The 21,459-nt window shown below is 34.3% G+C and overlaps 2 protein-coding genes across 3 annotated transcripts; both read left to right on the plus strand.

The window, feature by feature from the left end:
* Window positions 1-5,489: 5,489 nt before the first annotated feature.
* Window positions 5,490-11,869, plus strand: LOC107918472 (protein N-terminal asparagine amidohydrolase). The gene is made up of 9 exons (XM_016848043.2): window positions 5,490-5,799; window positions 6,009-6,197; window positions 7,319-7,383; window positions 7,471-7,570; window positions 7,673-7,711; window positions 7,814-7,999; window positions 9,588-9,766; window positions 10,122-10,241; window positions 11,513-11,869. Exons 1-9 carry the CDS (start codon window positions 5,728-5,730, stop codon window positions 11,643-11,645), a joined length of 1,083 nt encoding a protein of 360 aa, XP_016703532.1. The 5' UTR covers window positions 5,490-5,727; the 3' UTR covers window positions 11,646-11,869.
* Window positions 11,870-14,482: 2,613 nt separating this feature from the next.
* On the plus strand, window positions 14,483-19,803 carry LOC107918899 (sister chromatid cohesion 1 protein 3). 2 transcript variants are annotated; one of them, XM_016848473.2, is made up of 13 exons: window positions 14,483-14,796; window positions 15,695-15,956; window positions 16,058-16,154; window positions 16,262-16,299; window positions 16,385-16,761; window positions 16,858-16,966; window positions 17,051-17,187; window positions 17,261-17,769; window positions 17,888-17,927; window positions 18,012-18,057; window positions 18,176-18,311; window positions 18,471-18,560; window positions 19,027-19,803. In XM_016848473.2, exons 1-13 carry the CDS (start codon window positions 14,673-14,675, stop codon window positions 19,189-19,191), a joined length of 2,130 nt encoding a protein of 709 aa, XP_016703962.2. In that variant the 5' UTR covers window positions 14,483-14,672; the 3' UTR covers window positions 19,192-19,803. The 2 variants fall into 2 exon arrangements, 1 of the variants encoding a protein (XP_016703962.2); XR_001690292.2 differs by lacking the exon at window positions 19,027-19,803 and having other exon boundaries at window positions 18,136-18,311.
* The last annotated feature ends 1,656 nt before the right edge of the window (window positions 19,804-21,459 follow it).

Genomic DNA, 21,459 nt, shown 5'->3' on the forward strand with positions numbered 1-21,459 from the left:
TCCAACCCAACCCAAACTCAATTACCCAACCCAATAAAACTAAAACTAAAGTTTACCCAATTACCCAATCCAATAAAACTAAAACTAAATGACAACCCAATTTACTAAAGTCTAAAACCCAATTTACTTTAATAATTTATAAATTTTTTAAATTTTAAAAATAAAAAATAAAAAAAATTCGGGTATTTTTCGGTAATTCGGTTAATTCGGTTAATTCGGGTAATTCGGGTAATTTTTAACCAAAAATAAAAAATACATAATTTTCGGTTAATTCGGTTAACCGACCTTATTAACCGAAAAAATTTCGGTTCGGTTAAATTTTTTTAAAAAAAAATCGGTTCGGTTAACGGTTAAAATTTTTAGAAGGTCGGTTAATTCGGTTATAGTAATTTCGGGTCGGTTAACCGGTCGGTTAACCGAATGAACACCCCTAGTTGCAGTCCATGTAGGAGTAGCTCAAAGAGTATGTGTTGGATAGTGTTGAAAAGCTGAATGGCAAAATGATGCCATAGAGGCTATGATAACAGCCTTGAAAGAGGAGATTGCGGAGCTCAAGGGTGAACTCACAATCTATAAGGCTGTCTTGGGCAATGGAGGGATAGCTGCTATCGCACCCAAGCCCAAGGAGTTCAAGGGGACAAGGTCTGCAAAAGATGTGGACAACTTCCTGTGGGGAATCGAGCAATACTTCAGTGCCAAAGGCATCACGGAGGATGCCACTAAGGTAACTACTACTGTTATGTATCTCACTGACGATGCTTTGTTGTGGCGGCGTCGTAGGTCCACTGATGTGAGACGTGGTGAGACTGAAATTGGAACTTGAGAGGAGTTTCGATATGAGTTTAAAGCACAATTTTACCCAGAGTATGCCGAGGATGAGGCTCGAGCAAAGTTGCATCAGCTTGCACAACAAGGCACAGTAAGGGAGTATGTGCAGGAATTTAGCAAACTCATGCTTCAAATCTCAGATATGGGTGAGAAAGAGGCGTTATTTCCTTCATGGATGGGTTGAAACTGTGGGCGAAATAATAGTTGCAACGCCGAAGAGTCTAATAGCTTACCAAGGCGATGTGTGTGGCCGAATCACTTGCTGAATTTGGAGGGAAGAAAGATAATGCCAGTGCTTCTAAGCTCAGATTCAATCAAAAGGGTAATAGCGGGGGAGACAAAGAAAAACCCACTAGGAATAGCAACGGTAAGAAACCTTAGGGCAAGAGGAAAAGTGGGCCTATAAGTTGCTTTCACTGTGATAGTCCATATATGATTAGGGACTGTCCACAGAAGGTCACACTCACGGCTATAGAAGCAAAGGTGGAGTCAGATGTGGAGGATAACAATCTTGGTTCGATTCTTGGGGGTGTCGAAAATAGAACGAGTCATGGGCTGATGTTTGTAGACATCATTGTGGCTGACAGAAAATTGAATGCGCGGGTCGACACTGGTGCGTCTAATTTGTTCATGTGCGAAAGGCAGCTCGAAAACTTGGGCTCAATAAAAAGAATAAGTTAGGTCAGATCAAAACAGTGAACTCAGAAAGTGTCACAATCAAGGGTGTTGCTAAGGGAGTGGATCTTCAACTGGGTGATTGGGCTGGCAAGTTATCCATTAAGGTAATACCATGACTATGATTGTATGGTTGGATTAAGTTTTCTTGATCAGATTAATGCGCTTATTGCCCCTTCAAGTAATTACATGGTGATTTCGGGTTCGAACCATCCATCATGGTGAGAATGACAAGGAAAAGAAGCTTGGAGGGAAAAACACTGTCAGCAATTCAATTTGCTAAAGGAGTGCGCAGGAATAAAGTCTCTTATGTAGCCACCTTGAAGATTGAGGATACAGTTAAGTCCGTTAGTGAAATCCTGAAAGAAATGGGCCAATTGTTACAGTGCTTTTGGGACGTGATGCTTGCTCAGTTACCCAAAAGTTTACCATCAAAGAGGGAGGTGGACCACAAAATTAAGTTAGTATCCAACATGGTGCCGCCAGCAAGCCCCTATCGTATGTATCCGCCAGAGTTAGAAGAGCTGTGAAAACAATTGAATGAGCTTTTGATGCGGGATTCATTAGACCATCTAAATCCCCATACGGTGCGCTAGTGTTGTTTCAAAAGAAACATGATGGGTCCTTGAGAATGTGCATCGATTATCGGGCTCTAAACAATATCACTGTGAAGAACAGGTACCCTATTCCTCTTATTGCAGATTTGTTCGACCAACTTGGTAGTGCAAGATGGTTTACCAAGTTGGATTTGAGATCGAGGTACCATCAAGTTCGGATAACCGATGGGGATGAGCCAAAGATAGCTTGTGTGACACGATATAGTTCGTATGAGTTCCTTGTGATGCCCTTCGGACTTACGAATGCCCCAACTACATTCTGTACCCTAATGAATAAGGTACTTCAACCTTTTCTTGATCGTTTTGTGGTTGTTTACCTTGATGATATTGTGGTATATAGCAAGTCTCTCAAGAAGCACGTGGGACACTTGAGGGAGGTGTTCTAAACTTTGAGGGAAAATGAGTTATTCGTTAAAGAGGAGAAGTGCTCATTTACCAAACAGGATGTGTCATTCCTAGGCCACATTGTGGAAAAGGGTAAGATCCGAATAGATAGGAGCAAGGTTCGAGCCATTTCTGAGTGGGAGCCTCCAACCAAGGTGACGGAGTTGAGATCTTTCCTTGGGTTGGTAAATTACTATCGACGCTTTATTAAAGGCTACTCTAGAATTACCACACCCTTGACAGACATGTTGAAAAAATATAAGGTATGATATTAGAATCCAGAATGTGAGAAGGCCTTTGATCAATTGAAACAATAAATGATGAGGGAACCCGTGCTTGGCTTGCTAGATTTTTCGAAGCCTTATGAGGTACGTACGGATGCATCAGATTATGCTATCAGGGGAGTACTAATGCAATATGGACATTCAATTGCTTTCGAGAGTCGAAAGCTTAATGAGACGGAGCGAAGATATACGGTCCAAGAGAATGAGATGACTGCGGTGGCACATTGCTTGCGCACATGGAGACATTATGTATTGGGTTCCAGGTTCGTGGCCCTTACCGATAATATTGCCAACAATTATTTTTTAACGCATAAAAAATTGTCTCCCAAACAGGCTCGTTAGCAAGTTTTTCTAGCTGAGTTTGACTTCACAATGGAGTATAAGTCGAGGAGTGCCAACATTGTGGCTGATGCACTTAGCCAAAAGATAGAGTTTACAGTAATTAGCCAACCTTATGGTTCCTTATTAGAGCGTATTCGAGAAAAATTGTCCCATGGTCCCACAGCAAAAAATTTGACTGAGTTGGCCAATAAGGGAAAAACGAGAAGATTTTGGCTTGATAGAGAGCTGTTATATACCCATGGGCATCGCTTCTATGTGCCTCATTATGGGAAGCTACGTAAAGAAGTCATGAATGAGTGTCATGACTCGATATGGGCAGGCCACCCAGGGATGCACCGTACTTTGGCCCTTTTGGAGGAACCTTACTATTGGCCTCACATGGGTGATGATGTAGAAACTTATGTCAAAACTTGTCTAGTTTGCCAACAAGACAAGGTCGAGTTAAAGACCCCAGTCAATCTGCTTCAACCCTTGTCCATTCCGGAAAGACTATGGGAGAGTTTATCCATTGATTTTATTGTTGGTTTGCCTAAGTCTGATAGGTTTATGAGTATTCTTATTGTGGTGGACAGGTTTCGAAGTACGCGACGTTCATTCCAGCCACCAAGGAATGCCCTGCTGATGAGGTAGCTCGTTTATTCCTTAGAGATGTGGTGAAATATTGGGGAGTGCCAAAGTCTATTGTCAGCGATCGAGATGGGTGATTTACAGGTCGGTTCTGGACGGAGTTGTTCAAGTCAATGGGCTCAGATTTGAACTTTTCCACGAGTATGCATCCGCAAATCGATGGGAAAACTGAACAAGTAAATGCATTGTTGGAGACATATTTGCGACACTATGTGAGTGCCATACAAAGGGATTGGCCAAAGTTATTGGATGTGACTCAGTTCTCATATAACTTGCAGCTAAGTAGGGCAACGAACCAAAGTCTGTTTGAGATAGTGACGGGCCAACAGCCACTCACACCCAACGTTGTTGTGACCCGTTATACAGGACAAAATTCGGTAGCTTATCGATTTGCGAAGGATTGGAAAGAAAAGAACGACTTGGCTAGGGCTTGTTCACACAAGGAAAATAAGCGCAATAAGAAGTGGGTCGATCAGAACCGAAGAGATGTGCAATTTCAAGTGGGTGACTCAGTCATTACCAAATAACACTTGATTTTACGATATATGGCTTGCACAAAGGGCTAGTGCGAATGTATGATGGGCTGTTTAAAGTTGTGAAGAGAGTGAGCAAGGTGGCCTACAAGCTTGAGTTGCCTCCAAAACTTAAAGTCCACCTAGTGTTCCATGTAAGTATGCTTAAACCATTTCATGGGGAACAAGAATATCCGAATCGGGGTAAGTCTAAACGACCGCCAATGGGGGTAAATGTCTATTATGACCGTGACGTTGAAACCATTGAGGCAGATCGTATGATTAGACGAAAGTACCATCGACTGTGTCATGAATACTTTAGTTCGATGGAAGGAACTTCCTGACAGCGAAGCAAGTTAGGAACCTGCTGAGGCATTGTGGTAGTTTTAAAGAAAGATTGACCAGTTCCATTAGGAGGACGCGACGAGGGCATCGCTAGAACAAGTGGGGGAGAATGTCATGGGTTGCGCATGAGATCTCACAACCACGACGAACTCGTACGATCCATCGCATTCAAGGGAAGTCATTTGGCCAAATTGGACTGGTCTATTGCCTGGAGAAATTAAAAGCCCATCTCTGGAGCTTGGCAAATAAGGAAAGTGATATTCTAAATATATGCTTGGCAAATATGGAAGGTGATCTTCTGAGATATGTGATCCTAGATATTAAATGTAATCTTTAGAAGATACGATTATGTAATATTAGAGATTTGATATTTTGATAGCTTTTAATTGTAGCCATTGATGTATTTTGATTTAGACCGTTAATTTTGGAGAGCTTCAGCTATAAATAGAGGACTCTCTACTCATTGTACATTGTTCAGTTGTTAATAGAATTTTGAGAGTATTCACTCAAACTTTTCTCTTAAGTGTTCTTACTTTTATGTTGCTTTTGTTCATCTTTCAAGTTCGTTCTTACTTCGTTCTCCTGCTGTTCTTCGTGGTTACCTTAAAGGAAATTCTTTTGAATCCATAATTGTTGTTAGTTAGGTTGACTTAGGTGTTTTTGAGCAAAGAAACTGCCTAAGGCCGCACAGATCGCGTGGGAAAACTCTAAGTCCGTGACATAAGGACTTGGTTGATACAATATTAATACTTTTAATATTCAATTAGAATGTTTTGAAGTTTAAGGACTAATTTAAAACCTATGCTATAGTTTGAGAATGCTTAATGGTATTAACCCAAAATAAAAAGTAAAAATACCCGTCACATGTACGCAATGTTTTAAAATTTAATTGAAAATAAAGAACTTACAGAGTACGCTGAGAGACTAGGAGAGGGAGAATTTCGATTTGAAAAACTTGTAATCAAAGATCAAATTGTTTCGTTTCGAGATCAAATACAAAGTCTGGAAAACTTTTTTTTTTTTGTTAAATCAGTTTGGGTTCAGGTGCTCAAGACAGTGAAGGGTTTTAGTTTTGACTTTTGAGTTGAAAATTATCATCAATTCATCAACATCATGATTTTTGTGGATGGACTTCCCTTCTCTCTCAAGTCTTCTTCTTCATCATCTTCATCGTCCAAGTCTCAGGTATTTTCCTTTCAAATTACCCAAATTCAAATTTACAGAGATTTGTTCAAACGTATTGTGTGTGCGCGTGTGTGTGTTTTCATTTCTTCGTTTTCCTTGTTATTTGCTCTATTTAACACTTTCTGATAATCGATGATGGATTATGTCATATTGAATTCAACCCAACGTTTCTTTCATTTTGATGGGGTTTTTTTTTTTTTTGTGAACAGCCATCGGATTTATTAGTGGCATTGATGGAACACCAAGTTTTAGTGTCTGCCACACATTCTTTCAAGTCTATCCAGGAAAGGAAAGTCTCAGCATCCATGGATTCCAAGCTAATAACATCGTCTAACAGCTCTAGATATGTTTACTTATTCCAGAGGGAATACGCTACTGTAGATCCCTCACTTGTCCATGTATGTTTTTCTCTTTTACTTCCTTCCGAATTTCATTTCAAACTCCTTACTTTAATTATCTAATGTGAATAACTGAGATACAGACTTTCTTGCCTATGTTGCTCAGACTTTTTATTTTTCTTAAAGGATTATATCCAGCATATATGAAGATATGAACTCTAAAAATCCTCCAAATATATGGAAAATCTTAAAAAAAAAGTCTAATCATGCCCGAGTTCATGTGACATAAATTCCTGCTGCTTCATTGTTGAAGTCACATCTACTTTTATTTTATGAATATCTAATGTCTTAAATGAACATTTTCTATTCTCAACTCATTCCTACAGCTGCGTTTGAATCGAAACACATGTCTCACCGCTGATTTTAATATTACTTGTACATTACTCAACTTCACCGCTATAGCTATAGTAACTAATCTTACTGTCACTGCTGATTTTAACCTCACCAGTGAGCCAGAGGAAGCCTTAATCTATGCCTCATTCCAAGTTTTCTTGTTTCTAATTATTTTGCAATATGACATGTAGAAGACAAAAATTCCTAGGTTCTTAGCTCTCAATGTCGTGTTTGGCACAGATGTTAAGGTTCGGTTTTTAGGCAAATTTTTTTCTTGCAGCATTTGGGAGATTGATTATATTTCATGGTGAGTAGAAGCTTACAGACCTAAATGTCATGGGCTGGAAAGGGTATCAGTTTGCTTGTATGTTTTAGCTGAGACTTGAAAGTTGAAAGACTAATGCCAATCTCATGCATGTGTATTTTATTTCATTTGATTTTCTGAATACCTTGTGGGATGTTTAATCTTCTTTTAAGACTTGAAAGAGTATTTGGTTATTATTTTTCATTTTCTTACATGGCATGGGTCAATGCTCCCCTTCATCGAATACTCAGCCGAAGATAACCTTTTCATCATCTTTTTGTAGACTTTGTCTCGAATGGTGCTTACTCATTGTCTATTTATATGCCTTCTTCATGTGTTTTGCCTCTTTAGGTGTGGAGTTTCTGTTGTTTTTTGAACATCTTTTTTACCATAAATATTCTGCCTTGTTTCATCCCCGTCTCTTTTTCTCGATTCAATAGCTCTATTGATTGCCTTCACCTTATTTCATTTCTTGCATGGAAAGTATGTCGGCACTGATGAAGCCACAACCTGCGTAGGTGTTGTCATTCGGAACCGAAAGAACGGGATGTAAGAATTTGCAGTAGAGATTCAGAATTGCTTGATGGCTTTTTTCTTTACCAGATATGTAATTCTCATTTCGTGTTTTTCATTCAGGACATCCGTTTCCCACATGGATTCTCCAAAAATTGTAGATATTGGCTTCTCCCAGATGTTGGCACTAGTTGTTGATCACAATTTAGATGCTGATTTGGATGTAATCTTAATTATATTCCCCTTTTTTGATTCATTGGTGATTTATCATAATTGAAACATGATACTGGTTCTCAAATTAAAGCTTGTGAATTTTAAAATGCAGGTGCATTTAGTCGGTGCTTTCGAAGATGTTTCACCTAATGTATGGTCCTTGATCTTCTCATTTGTTGTTGATTTTAACAGAGTTGTAGTTACCTGCTCGGAAAAAGAATGATTAAGTTGAATCTTTTGACCTGTTATACAGCATGCTAGCGGCCGAAGTATATCACAGGGGAAACGAGATGGTTATTCCATTCCTTTATGCAGAAAAATAGTGGAAACCATGCAGAAGAGGCCGGAAAAATTTCATGTAAAGACTCTCTGTGTTCTTCGACATAACACCAAATACGATTCTCAAGGAAATGCGCTTCCCATTTTCAATGGACTCCTGGTAAGTTCAAGCTTTCACAATTCCTTTATCTGAAATGGAAAATGGAAGTTAAGGGCTTAGTGAAGCATTCTATCCCATTTTTAGTGGTTCGTGACAAAAGAAATTTGTTTAAATTCGCAATGACAAAAACAGAAAAACAAAAGAGGATGGTTCTTAAAGTCTGATGGCTAGATGCTGTATTTCAGATTACGAGTTTATGTCACTTTTGCTGTTTGAAACTTTTTTATAAATACAAGGGTTAAATCACTTTTTGAGGCTTGAACTTGGTAACTATTCCCACGTTAAGGCTTGAACTATTTTTTGTTCAAGTTAAGCCTTAAACTTGAAAATTGTTCTCATATTGCAGCTTCAACTTTTTTTAAAATCTAAGTTAGTCCTTGATACTTCTTTGAAAAACTTAAAGTTCAGGCCTCAACGTTAGAACAATTACAAAGTTCAAGTCCCAATATGAGAACAAGTGCCAAGTTTAGGAACTAACTTGGACAAAGAAAAATTTAAGCCCCAATATGAGAACAATTATCAAATTTAGTGCTTAACTTGGACTAGGGCTGAGCAAATAAACCGATAAAACCAAAAAATGATCCGAACCGATTTGTAATGTTTGGTTGGGTTTCGGGTTGATATTATCCCCCAAACTGTACAATAGGTTCAGATTCAGTTTTTCCACATAAAACCCATTTTATCTAAATAAAAACAAATGAAAAAAAAATGTATAAAGCAATACTTCTAATAGAATAATAAATTCATCATTTTAATGTATATATGGACTAATTTATTTAACCCGATTATTATTTTTATTAAAATTAGATATGATCATAAAAAAGTTAAAGTTATGTAAATATTTTACAAAAAGATTATGAAAGTGTAGTTTTTATCGGAGTAAGTGAATATTTCTTAAATATAATAATCATAATTGTATGCATAATTTTAATTTTAGAAAAATAGTTTATTAAACTTTATAATATTTTATTTATAAAAGAAATAATTATTCATAAGTTGTCTTTTGTATATATATTTGATAGTTATAAATTTAATTAATTATATGACATATTGTAATGAGTCAATTATAACTAATCAAAGCTAGCAACTAATTAAATTAATTAAAAGAAATGACAGAATAAAACATTAGTTATATAAATGATTTATGTATTAGCTTTCCTTTTAACAACTTTAAATGATTTATCAATATAATAGCTTAACTTAAAATGATTTTTTAAATAGTCTTATGATGATTATGATATTAATTTAATTATTTAACTCACTTTATAAATGTAAAAATGAATTTAGAGCAGGTATTGTATTAGATTTTTTGAGCCTAAAACAAAGTGATATATATTTTTTTACAAAGTCCAAATATTCTAAAAATTGCCGAACCAAATCGAACCGAACTGCAATTATCAGTTTTGGTTATTTCGGTTTTTATTCCAAATGGTTTTGGTTTCGGTTTCAAAGGTTAAAAACTGAATGGAGCAATTCGGTTCAATTTTTGTCCAGAAACCGAATCCTGTAAAAAAAAAGTTCAATCCTCAATGCAAGAATAGCTGCAAACTTCAAGCTCCAATAGTTGTTTTCCTTTACATGTTTTCAGGTGGAAACTTCTTCAGGAACCCTCATCCCTGCCAGCTTTGATAAAACTTCACGATGCCCGGATGAAATTGTTCGGAGGCTTCGAGTCTCTTCTTCGCATGAAGACCCCAGTTGGCAGGGAAAATTACTGGATACTTATGACACTAAAACTGATAGATTCATCATTGCTCCTTGCAGTTGGTATAATGTTATTTAACAACTTATTGTTTCTTCTACTCATTATTATCAATTGTACAAATCATGTTTTTTTACATTATTAGCTAATCTTTTTCCTGTAAAAATAAATAAATATGCTTTTATGCTGAATGAGTCTTAGCTCGATTAGCATGAGTATTGTTACCAATGCAGGAATATGTGGGTTTGAGTGCGCTGAAGCATATTATCTTCCTATTTATGAATTGGAGAAGGGCTATGGATAGTTCTAGGCATTGTGTTAGAAAAAGCAAATATGATCAGAAGTTATAGTTCAAAAAATAAATATGCTTTTATGAACTCGGATTTGTTAATTTTATTTTTGTTTTTGTTGTTGACATAGGACCAAACACCTCGTACAAATTGTTTTGTCACTTCAAAGCCTTTCTGATTCAGAAATACTTGCTTCATGCTCTACTTCACCTCTTGCTGAGGGTCCAGAGTTTGTGGATAATGAGAGAAGGTCAGCACATCTCAAAAGGCTAAGTTCATGTTTATGGTTCTTCACATTCACGCACACACCCGCATGCATACATACATACATATAATCATATTGTTATACATTTGCACTTGCCTTGGTTAGTATCTAAATTTGACTGTAGGATGTTAAGCAATTAAGAGGTTAAGCTAGCACTCATCTAGTTCAGAATTAAGTGATTTTGCATTTTGGGTTCCAAGTGACTTGGAACAATTTATGACAATCTCTCAATAATAAGAAAAAATTGGTTAAATACCACTATTAGTCCCTGTATTTTTTTCAAAAGTTATGGATTTAACCCATGTACTTTAATTTGATCATTTTTAGTTCCTGCACTTTTAAAATTTAAAATTTTAGTCCTCACCAAACGATAATTGTTAAATTCATTAAGTTATGCTATTTCCAAAATTTGGTGTGAGTAACATATTATCACGTGTAATGTCATATCAATTATGATTTCTACATATTACTCACTAAAAATTCAATTTAATCTACATATTATCATATGTAAAGTACAGGGATTAAAAATTTTCAATTGAGAAGTACAGGGATTAAATCTACATCTTTTGCAAAGTACAAGAACTGATAGCAAAGTTTAACAAAAAAAAGGTAAAAAAGGGTGCTCCAAAATTAAAGTGAAAAAAGAAAAGAAAAGAATGTACAGATAGGATAGTAGTGTCATTAGGAGGATAGAAAGCATTTGCAAACACTAGAACATATAAAGGGTCTCTAAGTGATATTGCACTTGTATGTTAGCTTGATAATTAACTAGAAATGTGGTGCATTGAATTTTTTGGCTCTCCAATTTTATAAAAAAAGTCATCTTGGTCCTTTTATTTTTTGACTTTTTTTAACTCTTAAACTTGTATTTTTTGGTCAAATTACCTAAAAATAGGTAGAAAAATTAGCATTTGTTAACTTTATTAACATGGTATACACATAGATTGTCACGTAGATAACATGCCAGCATTTAATTAATTTTTTAAATTTTAAAAATATTTTTTATAGTTTCTATACTTAACTAATGTTAATTTTTTCATCCAGGCTGATTTGGTAAAAAAATAGAAATTTAAGAATTAAAAAAGACTTAAAAAATAAATAGAGAGTTAAAATAATTTTTTTTATAAAGTTGGAGGTCCAAAAAAGTGATTATGCCTGAAAATTTGGTTGCGGCATGGATGGTTTGGCTTGCGTACTGTGTTTTACATTCAAGTCAATGAGTTTATTCTAAGCGAGATACTTGATCTCCGTTAAAGGTTGTGGAACTATCTAATTAAGAATCCAGACTGGAGAACGACTTTTCCGATGAGGCAACCACGAGTGTTTGAGAGGACAGGTGACGGCTGCTGGAAAAGAGCTGGCTTTTCATCACAAGGACAAGGAACATAATCAACTCCATTAAAGAGCTTACAAGTTATGCAGTAAGCTTTCTGTTCAATGTTGTATGCATCATTGGGTTAAATACAGGCCACATTTTCCATGAACATGTGGAAAGATACCCAGATTGCTGGGTTTCTCTCTCTCTCTCTCTCTTTTTTTTTTTGCTTTGATGATAAACCCTGTATTGGTAAGGTAAGTAGCTAATTGGAAGCAGTAGCTAATTGAACTATAAATTGTGAAAATAAATGCTGGTGTCATGTTTGTTGGTGGTGCAGGCATTTTGAACATTTTCACCCTAAGGATGTGTTTGGAAAGGGTGGAAAAATGCAGGGATGGAAAGAAAATGAAAAAGTGAAATGGAAATCATTTTGAGTACGATAGATAGAAAAGAAAAGTGAATGAGTGAGTGAGGGGAAAGAAAATAAAAATATATTATCAATTTTTGTTCTTCTAAGTAAAAGGTTTTATTTATGGTTCCACTCTTAAATTATATATATTGGCTAAATTAGCCATATATGTCAAAAGAAAATTGTTAATTGGCTAAATAGGTCGGTTTTTTGAAATTTGAACAGAGTGTTGAAAGTTCGTCCAGCTGAGTGAACTTTTTGCTAACATGTTAGGAAAAGCGCGTCTAACTAAAAGTATTTTTTGAAAATTTCAAAGAAAAATCGTCCAACTGGATGTGCTTTCTTTTACATGTCAGCAAAAAGCTCGTCATGCTAGACGAGTTTTCTTGCCAATTGTGCAAAAATCGTGCTTTCACACATTCTCTTCAATTTTATTCAATTTTTTTAATCCAATTTTGTATGCAAACTATTTTTCTATCCATGGATTTAGTATAATTTTCAAATAAGATTAAATCTTAATAAAGTTAAAATTTATTGTTTACTATTTAATAGAGTTAATATTTTCAAAACTTTTATGATTTGAAATTTTTTTATTTAAAATTAAATTACAAATGAAAATATAAATAATTTTTAATATAAAATATTTATTTTATTTAATTTTAGCTCTATTTAATTTTTAAAAAATATACAAGTTAAATTGGTCAAATTGATAGTATAAAAATTAATTTGATTCAATTTCTTTATTAGAATTACATTTCAAGGTATTTTCACTCATCATCGTAACATAACAGTTGTGTATAAGATTAGAGCGGTTATTTAGTATATTGGTATTGAAATTTTTCAATTTTATAAGCGAGTTTGAGATTTTATCGCATATATTGTTTTTTTTTTAAATTTTTTTAAATATAACTTATAGACACGTGATAAAATTTTAATTTTATTTGTGAAATTAAAAATTTCCACCGTCAATATATTAAATAATCGAGTATAAAATTTTACAAATAAACAAAAGAGAGTATAAGTCAAGGGTTACCCATACTTACCCGGAGACAATGAAAGTATTATTTTCTTATTGTTCAAGTAACTCGAGTCTATATATAGAGCATATATACTTTTTATTAATACATGGATTTAGAAAATAATAAAAATTAATTAATAAACTTAAAAATTTTAACTAGTTTACAAAATATAAGTAGATTAAATGAAATTTAAAGCTGATTTTTTTTAGCCAAACAAAAATTTTTAAATAAAAATCATATTATATTTAAAGGGTTAATTGAACTAGAGTCATCCATTAATCAATCCTCAACTCATTTAAACAATTATCATATATATATATATAACAATAAATATTACTATAGGGATATTTTAATAATTTTAAATTATGTAAAATTTTAAAAAAATTAACTACATGATATGATTCGAACCAAAACACCAAATTATGATATTTTGAACATGATTATTTAAATTAAAATCTCATTTATTTTTAACATTATTTTTTTAAATATATTTGTTACATAGTTTTTTCACTTAAATGGGGAATGATGAGTGAGCCCTAATCGAGTTTATATAATACTGATAATATAAAGGTTAAATTATGCCATTAGTCCTTACATTTTGAAAAATTTGTGAATTTAGTTTTTATATTTTAATTTAATCAAGTTTAGTCTTTGTACAGTTAGAATTGATCAATTTTAGTCCAAGCCCAAATAGTAATGCTTAAATCTGTTAGGCTAAGTTTAATTGCTAGTCATGTACTATGCGTATAATTGTAAACTTAGTCTATATTCTCTAATCGGATCATTTTAAACCCCTATACTTTTTGAATTTGGAATTTCAATATTGACGCAAACATGGGCGTAGCTATGAGGGCTGGCAGGGGCCCCAACCCCTCTAAATGGAAATAATTTTCATTTTGGCCCTCCTAAAAATAATAAAAATTAGATTTAATCATTTAAAATTTATAAATATATAGGCTATTAAAATGGTAAAATTACATTTTTATTATTGTAAAAGTTACAATTTGATTTTGGTCCCCCTAAAAAAATTTTTTGGCTTCGCCCCTAGACGCAAATGATAGTCGTTAATCCATTAACTGAATTTTCAATGAGTAATATGTGAAAACAATAAACTGACATGGTGTTTACACATATGATAATATGTTCATAGCATCAGATTTTGGAAATAGCAAACTGAACATAATGAATTTAACTATTATCATTTGATGATAACTGAAATTTAAAATTCAAGAAGTACAAGGATTAAAAATGATCAAATTAAAGTACAAGGACTAAACCCACACCTTCCGTAAAGTACAAGGACTAACAGCAGAATTTAACCCAATACAAAATAGGTCCGGTTCCGGACGGTCAAAAATTCAGTGGCAACACCGTAAATATTGATGAAAGCCAAGTCCGTTTTCCGTAATAAATAACATTTTTGTAGAAAATCTTTAAATTGGCGCTTAATCTCCTCATGTTCCCGCGCTCACATTTTCCCTCCCTGTTTTTAGCCATTAACACAGTTCTGAGTTTTAAACTGTTTTTAAGTGCCGACCCGAAAGTTTCTTCCTTTTCGATTGTCTCTCTCTCTCTCTCTCTCTCTCTCTCTCTCTCTCTCTCTCTTCTCAAACACACTCTAATCTCTGAACGAACAGAATAGTTACTCAAAGAGGAAAAAAAATCGAAATATGTTTTATTCCCATACGTTTTTGTCTCGTAAGGCGCCGCTTGGTACTGTGTGGACCGCCGCTCATCTCCAGCACCGCCTCAAGAAGTCTCATTACGCCTCCATCGATATCCTCTCCACCGTCGGTCCGTCTTCCTCAAGAACCCTAAATTCCACCTTTTTTTTTTGCTAATGCTAATGCTAAGAGCCAGGGTTTGGCCCAATTTCTTTCTTTTTTTTATTCATTGCTACCTATTAGTTCTTATTTTTCATTAACATTTTTTAAGAGATTATAAAAGACATTGGATCAATAAAAGTCCATTTGTATCTCTTTTTGCTTTGCAAATTTGAATAGTTCAACCTTTAATGAAAATCTCTAAGCTTTGCTTGGAACTGAATTGAGAAAAAAATTGCCTTTTAGCATCCATATGCGTGTTAATATCCCTTGCCATTGCTATTATTAAATGCTATCAAGTTTGGGTTTGGCCCCATTTTTGCTTTGCGGTTTTGAATGGTTCAACCATTGATGAAAAGTTACAAGCTTTGCTTTGAACTGAACTGAAAAAAAAACCCTTTAGCTTTTATTTTCTTTAATCATTATACATGTTAATCTGCTGTGCTTGCTAATGCCAAGTGCTATCACATTTGGGTTTGGCCCCATTCTTTAAAAACAAAGCCTTAGTGTGTTGTATATTTCGTTTTGCAATTGAGTATTTCAACCATTAACGACAATTTATAAGTTTGCTTGGTACTGAATTGAGAAATGAAATCACTTTAGCATCTATTTTCTTTAATCATCATGCGTGTTAATCTGCATGTGATTGTGATATGTGGATCTTTCCCCTACTATGTGCGAATGTCATATGTGAGTTTTGTCTAGTTTTTTTTGGATTGGTTCAGCTTTTGTATGATTTTTCATTTGCTGTGCATTGTATTAGTTTGACTCTACGATGTGGACATATATTTGTATTTGTAATTATATTTTGTATTAATGAAACTTTGAAAAAAATGCCGTTTAATAACCCGGTTTTCCTCTAAATGCAGATCACATTATGTTCCCTGAAGTTCCCATTGCATTAAGAATGTCAGCCCACTTGCTTTTAGGCATTTCTCGTATATACTCTAAGAAAGTTGATTATCTTTTTCATGATTGCAATATCATCCTTATTGGTTTAAGCAAGGTGTTTGCTACAACACAAGTTAATTTGCCTGAGGATGCAAGACAAGCACCAGTTCAAGCAATCACTTTGCCAGAAACTTTGGATTTGGATGCCATGGATTTGGATGTTGATGTGTATATTGAAGAGTAAGACTTTTTGGATTAATTAAAAAAATATATGTTTTTTGTGTGATATCTAGATATCAAGTAATGTGATGATATGTGCAACTTTTTTTTTTCATTTTCAGTGCTTCAGATAATCATCTCAAGAGTCCTGAAGATATAACACTGACAGATCAAATTCTTGTTGAGAGGGATGCTTATGTTGCTATAACTTTTGATGATGTAAGTCCTTTTTGTTTCCTTTAGCAAATTGAAGTTTAGGGTTCATTTATCAATTGTTTTAAACTGCTGGGATTACATTTTTACTATTAAAAACATATATTCTGCAGGATATCATGATGGATGATGCATTACCTCAGATGAATGAGTAGGCCCCATAATTTCATCAATATTCTTAAAGGTCAATCCTTGTTTCACATTTATGATTTGTTTTTTATTTTTCACAATTATAGCGGCCCTCATGAACCTCCAGAGAGTGGCCATGAAGGTTTTGAAGATCCTGGTCCAGACAATCAAGAACAAGTGCCTAGTGTTCAGAATGCAGGTCCAAGTAATCAAACACAAGTACTTGAGTCTGTTAGCAATGAAGGTTCTCAAGATCTTCTGGAAATCGAAATGATGCGTGATGCTTCTCATGATTTTTCCACCCAAAAGCTCCCCTCAATGTGTCCGGATGACAAAAACATAGACGCTTTGGAGCAAGCCTTGGACGAGAAGGAAATATGTTCTCCTAGTTTGAACTTATTAGCTTCTGGAGAGCTGTCTATGCCTTTTCAGCAGCACTCAAACCCACCTACTTCTGCTTCGAACGGGCCTCCGGAGGCTTTTGGTGGGTGAACTGTGTGAAATGATGCCTAAAACTATTGTCTTTTTCAATTTTAAGTAAAATGGAACTGAACTGATTGTAGTTTTTATTTTGTCTCAGTGCATGAATCACCTGAACTGGTCATTCCACCATCTCCACCACCTCCACAGCCAAGGCAGAGACGAAAAACACGGCAGAAGTTTGACGAGAAATTGGTGTTACCAAATAGGTATTAGCTCGTTTGTTATTTATATAGTCTTTCTCTCCTTTTGTCCTTTTTTGTTACTGATTATTGATATGTATGTATGCAAAGATTCATGAAGAGGGCACTTGAAGATTGTAGTGATCTGGTAAGGAAGAAAAAGAAAATCCCTTGCTCTGCTTTGGGTGTATGGAAGTCAAATAATGATCGAAAAATGGACCAGGTTTTTAATGAGCCTTCATTAACCGGTACGTTCTGCTTGGTTCAAAATTTAAAACCAAAAGATAGCTTCTTAGAAAGTTGGTACTTGTACACTTGCAGGGCTGAGTGAAGATATATGTAATATGTTCAAAAGAGATGGTATCTCTATAAAATCCCAGTTGGTGGTGCCAGAGGAAATTGTCCCCGAACCTATGGTACCACAGTCCACTGTTCCTACAACTGAAGCCAGCTCCGAGCTCAGGGTTGGGCCCGCTACACCAGATCCTAGAGCTGGATTGTATCCGGGTTCAGCACCTGGAATGGATATGGAAACTGAATGTCTTCGGCATATTGAAGGCAATGCTGCCGACAATGTTTTCCCTGAATTTGAGTCTTTCCCAGCTGGATCCATGGCTTCTCCGTTCAGAAGGGAGGACACTCCTTTCTCAGCTCGCAGTTTAGAATCAGAGTTGGCACCTACAGCAGGAACTGCTAGCACAACAAACTTTGCAGCATCAACTGCAACTCGTTGGTCTGACATCGATACACCTAGGACATTTATGGAAGAGCAATCATGTCTAGGGAACTCCGGGTTTTCAACCATTCCCGAATTTGAGACTTCTGAAACAGTATGTCTTTTGCCTGAATGTTTTATTGATGTCTCCTACTCTTTAATAGTTTTCCATTTTAGTCCATTTGGCGTGCCTTGATGGTGTCTTGCCTAAAAACATAAGAATTGTATTGCAGGATCTTTATTTTCTGGAAGAAGATACTAATACACCGACAGGTGAGTACACCTTAAGTTTCTATGTATACAGTCTTGTCTTAATTATCTCTTTCATATCCATATTCTCTTTGCATTCTACTGCAGAATCGGCAGCAAGCCAAGGGGTTGGTTCCTTATCTGCGAGAACAAGGTAACTTATTTTTATTAGACCACTCACAAGATTCAACTTTTTTTCTTACCACTCACAAGATTCAACTTTTTTTCTTAGGAACAAAGAAACCAACATCATTGTTTTGATGCATTTGCAGGGCAGTGGCTAAATACTTGAAAAGTCATTCCCCTATTACCCCAATCCCAGAAGATGGTCATATAGATCTTAGTTTAAACAAGATTTTGGAAGGAAAAACAAGAAAAATATGTGCTCGAATGTTCTTCGAGACTGTGGTAAGTTTCTAAGGTATTTCAATGTAGGCTTTTAGCTGTATGTATGTAAGTATTTTAGAAGGAAAAACAAGGCAAATATGTGCTCGAATGTTCTTCGAGACATTGGTAAGTTTCTAAGGCATTTCAATGTATGTATTGATTGATTGAGTTTTGTTGCAGGTATTGAAGAGTTATGGAATGATTGATGTACGACAAGAAGAAGCTTATGGTGATATAACACTTCAGTTGGATCCTTCTATGTTATCCAAGGTTGATCCATCCAAATCAGTGTAGCTAAAAATGATGATGATGGCCAAAAATTGGCTATGGGGGTTGGTTGAAAATTTTTGTAGAATATTAGAGAAGAAAAAATTGTCAGAATCTCTAGGATGGATTTAGCGGACTGTTTGAATAGTGTAATTTACAGGAACAAGTTGGGATAATCTTATATACTTTGTTTTCAATACATGGATTAGATTATTTATTTAGAGTGCTCTTGATAGCATCCTCTTCTCTATGACTGCCAACAGCATCAGTTTCCACCACTTTATAACCGGTGATAGCCACTGCTCCATATTATGACCCATCTCTTTAGGACTTGTAGAATCTTAGTAACAATTCAACGTTCATCTCCATAGTCTACCCATCTCTTTAGCACTTGTAGAATCTTCTATAAGATATGGTAGCAATTCAGTGTTCACCTCCATATTCATGCCCATCCTGTTGGCCATTGTAGAATCATCTAAAAGCTTTGGTAGCAATTCAACGCCCGCCTCAGAATTGTAAGATACAGGAGATTCTGACAACTGCACCAAGGGTGGAAGCTCGGCAGAACTTGGTTGAACATTCAATGGAGCCATTGTATAAAACAAACCATGATGAGGAAAGCTGGAAGCAGTAGGATTTTCCAGCTTCAAACGCTTCGGCAAAGGTTGCATGGCTTCTGAACTACCATATCTGGGCTGCCCAGAGTCTCCACTACCAGTAAGAAGACCTTTTACATGTTCGAAGTCAGGATGAAATGCATTGACGGCAGCATTATACCGAACAGTGTTGCAAATGTCACATCTAGCATCACGACAGCCGTCATAATGGATGCAAGTGAGAAGAATTTGGTGCATCTACAGGCATGTCGACAGCAGACAGTCGAATGCAAATAGTCCGCAAAATAAGCCGGAGCATCATTCCCCGAAAATGCCGCTGAATTCTTGTACTGGATATAAGCAAGTAAAACCTTCCGTTGGATAGCTCGATTCAACCAGTTATTAGCATCTGCCAGCGGTTCTTGTAAAGAAAGCGGAGGGAGATAACCATGACTCGCAGCTTGTTCATTTACGGGACAAAATGATTGATTCTGTCCAGCGAAAGGAAATCTAGCATGAGCGACAGATGGGATATGTTTACGGGATATGTTTATATTTGTTTTTGTGTGTGTAAATATGTTTATATTTGTTAATACGTGATAAAATAACAATTTTATATTTAATAATTTCAAAAAAATAAGTTTATATTTAATAATTAAAAATGGCCATCATTTCTCATCTAAAAGAGTAATGGAGAGGATCTCAATCCGTAAAAAAAATAAGTTTTTTTTGTAATGGTAGTGGTCGAATCATTTAAATAATTGGTTTTGATTTTAATTAAATTAATTATTTAAAAGCCATAAAAAATTAAAAATAGAGAAAAACAACTTAATTGGTTTCAAACAGTTCATTCAAAATCCGGTTCAAATTTATATGGCTAGTTCATCCTATTACAAGTACATATTATATTTGTAGTATATACAATTTTATTAAAGGGATAAATCTCAAAACTATATATTAACTTTGGTCTAATGTACAATTTTATATAATAAATTTTGATTTGATCCAATCATAATTCTATACGAGTGAATATTATAAAAAATATCAGATATTCATTCATTCATATTATCACAAATTGGTAATTAGATGAATGCAAAAACATCAGAAACCCCAATCAACTTAACGTACAAAAAATTTTACACAAAACTCCCAAAACGTCATTTAGGGTCTCAAATGGCGATGGAGTAAGCAGCTATAAGAAAAAGTTTACTCCTCAGCTAAGTAAACCACAAAGGGAGAAAGTTACAAGCAACAAAAAATGAAAACAGAAAATCAAATATGAAAGTAAAGCAGATAACTCAAAATCTCATTACTCAAGTAGAAATCTTCAAATTAAGTTTAGTGTTTCAAAGATTACTTTGTTTAATACGAGGAAGAAAAATACGAGGAATTTAACTTATGATTTTATATTGAAATTTGAGGTCATATTTTTTCATTTAATATTTATTTATATTATTATTATGAGGTTACTTTTGAAATTATAATTTTTTGAATAAATAACATTTATATAATTAAATAATAATGTAAATGTTTTTATCGTTTAATATGTTTATATTTGTTAATATGTGACTAAATAATAATTTTATATTTAATAATTTCGAAAAAATAAGTTTATATTTAATAATTAAAAATGGTCAATCATTTCCCATTTGGTAAAAGAGTAATGGAGAGGATCTCAATCTGTAAAAGAAATCAAGTTTTTGGTAACAGTAGTCGAATCATTTAAATTATTGGTTTTGATTCAATTGATCGGTCCAGTTCTAATTAAATTAATTATTTAAAATTCATAAAAAATAGAGAAAATTAATTCAATCGGTTTTTAGTCCAACTTAACTGGTTCTGAACGGTTCATTCAAAATCTAATTCAAATATATATTGGTCAGTTCATCCCGTTACAAGTATATATTATATTTGTAGTATATAAAATTTTATTAAAAGGATAAATCTCAAAACTATACATTAACTTTAGTCTAATATGCAATTTTATACAGGAAATTTTGATTTGATCAAATTCGTACAAACTATTAACATAATTACTTACATAACATCATTTTATTTTTACATATTGCATATATAAATAATTAATTTATTCAATATAAAAATGATTTGATGTACTTATTTCTTTAAATATGTATGATTGAATCAAATTAAAGTTTTATGTATATGTTTGAACCACAACCAAAGTTTCATGTGTATAATTGCACCAAATTAAAGTTTATATACCAAATTGCACATTGAACCAAAGCTCGTGTGCAATTTTGAGATTTATCCCTATTTTAAATAATAATAATTTTAACTTTGTTATA

The sequence above is a fragment of the Gossypium hirsutum genome, chromosome D08 (genome assembly GCF_007990345.1).
Source record: "Gossypium hirsutum isolate 1008001.06 chromosome D08, Gossypium_hirsutum_v2.1, whole genome shotgun sequence".
Lineage (NCBI taxonomy): Eukaryota > Viridiplantae > Streptophyta > Magnoliopsida > Malvales > Malvaceae > Gossypium > Gossypium hirsutum.

Excerpts from the sequence above, each read along its gene's own strand:
- LOC107918472 (XM_016848043.2), top strand. The coding sequence starts at position 5,728 with ATGATTTTTGTGGATGGACTTCCCTTCTCTCTCAAGTCTTCTTCTTCA. Across the intron at positions 5,800-6,008 it reads CTTCATCGTCCAAGTCTCAG|CCATCGGATTTATTAGTGGC; the intron begins GTATTTTCCTTT and ends TTTTGTGAACAG. Across the intron at positions 8,000-9,587 it reads CCATTTTCAATGGACTCCTG|GTGGAAACTTCTTCAGGAAC; the intron begins GTAAGTTCAAGC and ends ACATGTTTTCAG.
- LOC107918899 (XM_016848473.2), top strand. The coding sequence starts at position 14,673 with ATGTTTTATTCCCATACGTTTTTGTCTCGTAAGGCGCCGCTTGGTACT. Across the intron at positions 16,155-16,261 it reads TTGCTATAACTTTTGATGAT|GATATCATGATGGATGATGC; the intron begins GTAAGTCCTTTT and ends TATATTCTGCAG. Across the intron at positions 16,967-17,050 it reads AAATTGGTGTTACCAAATAG|ATTCATGAAGAGGGCACTTG; the intron begins GTATTAGCTCGT and ends ATGTATGCAAAG.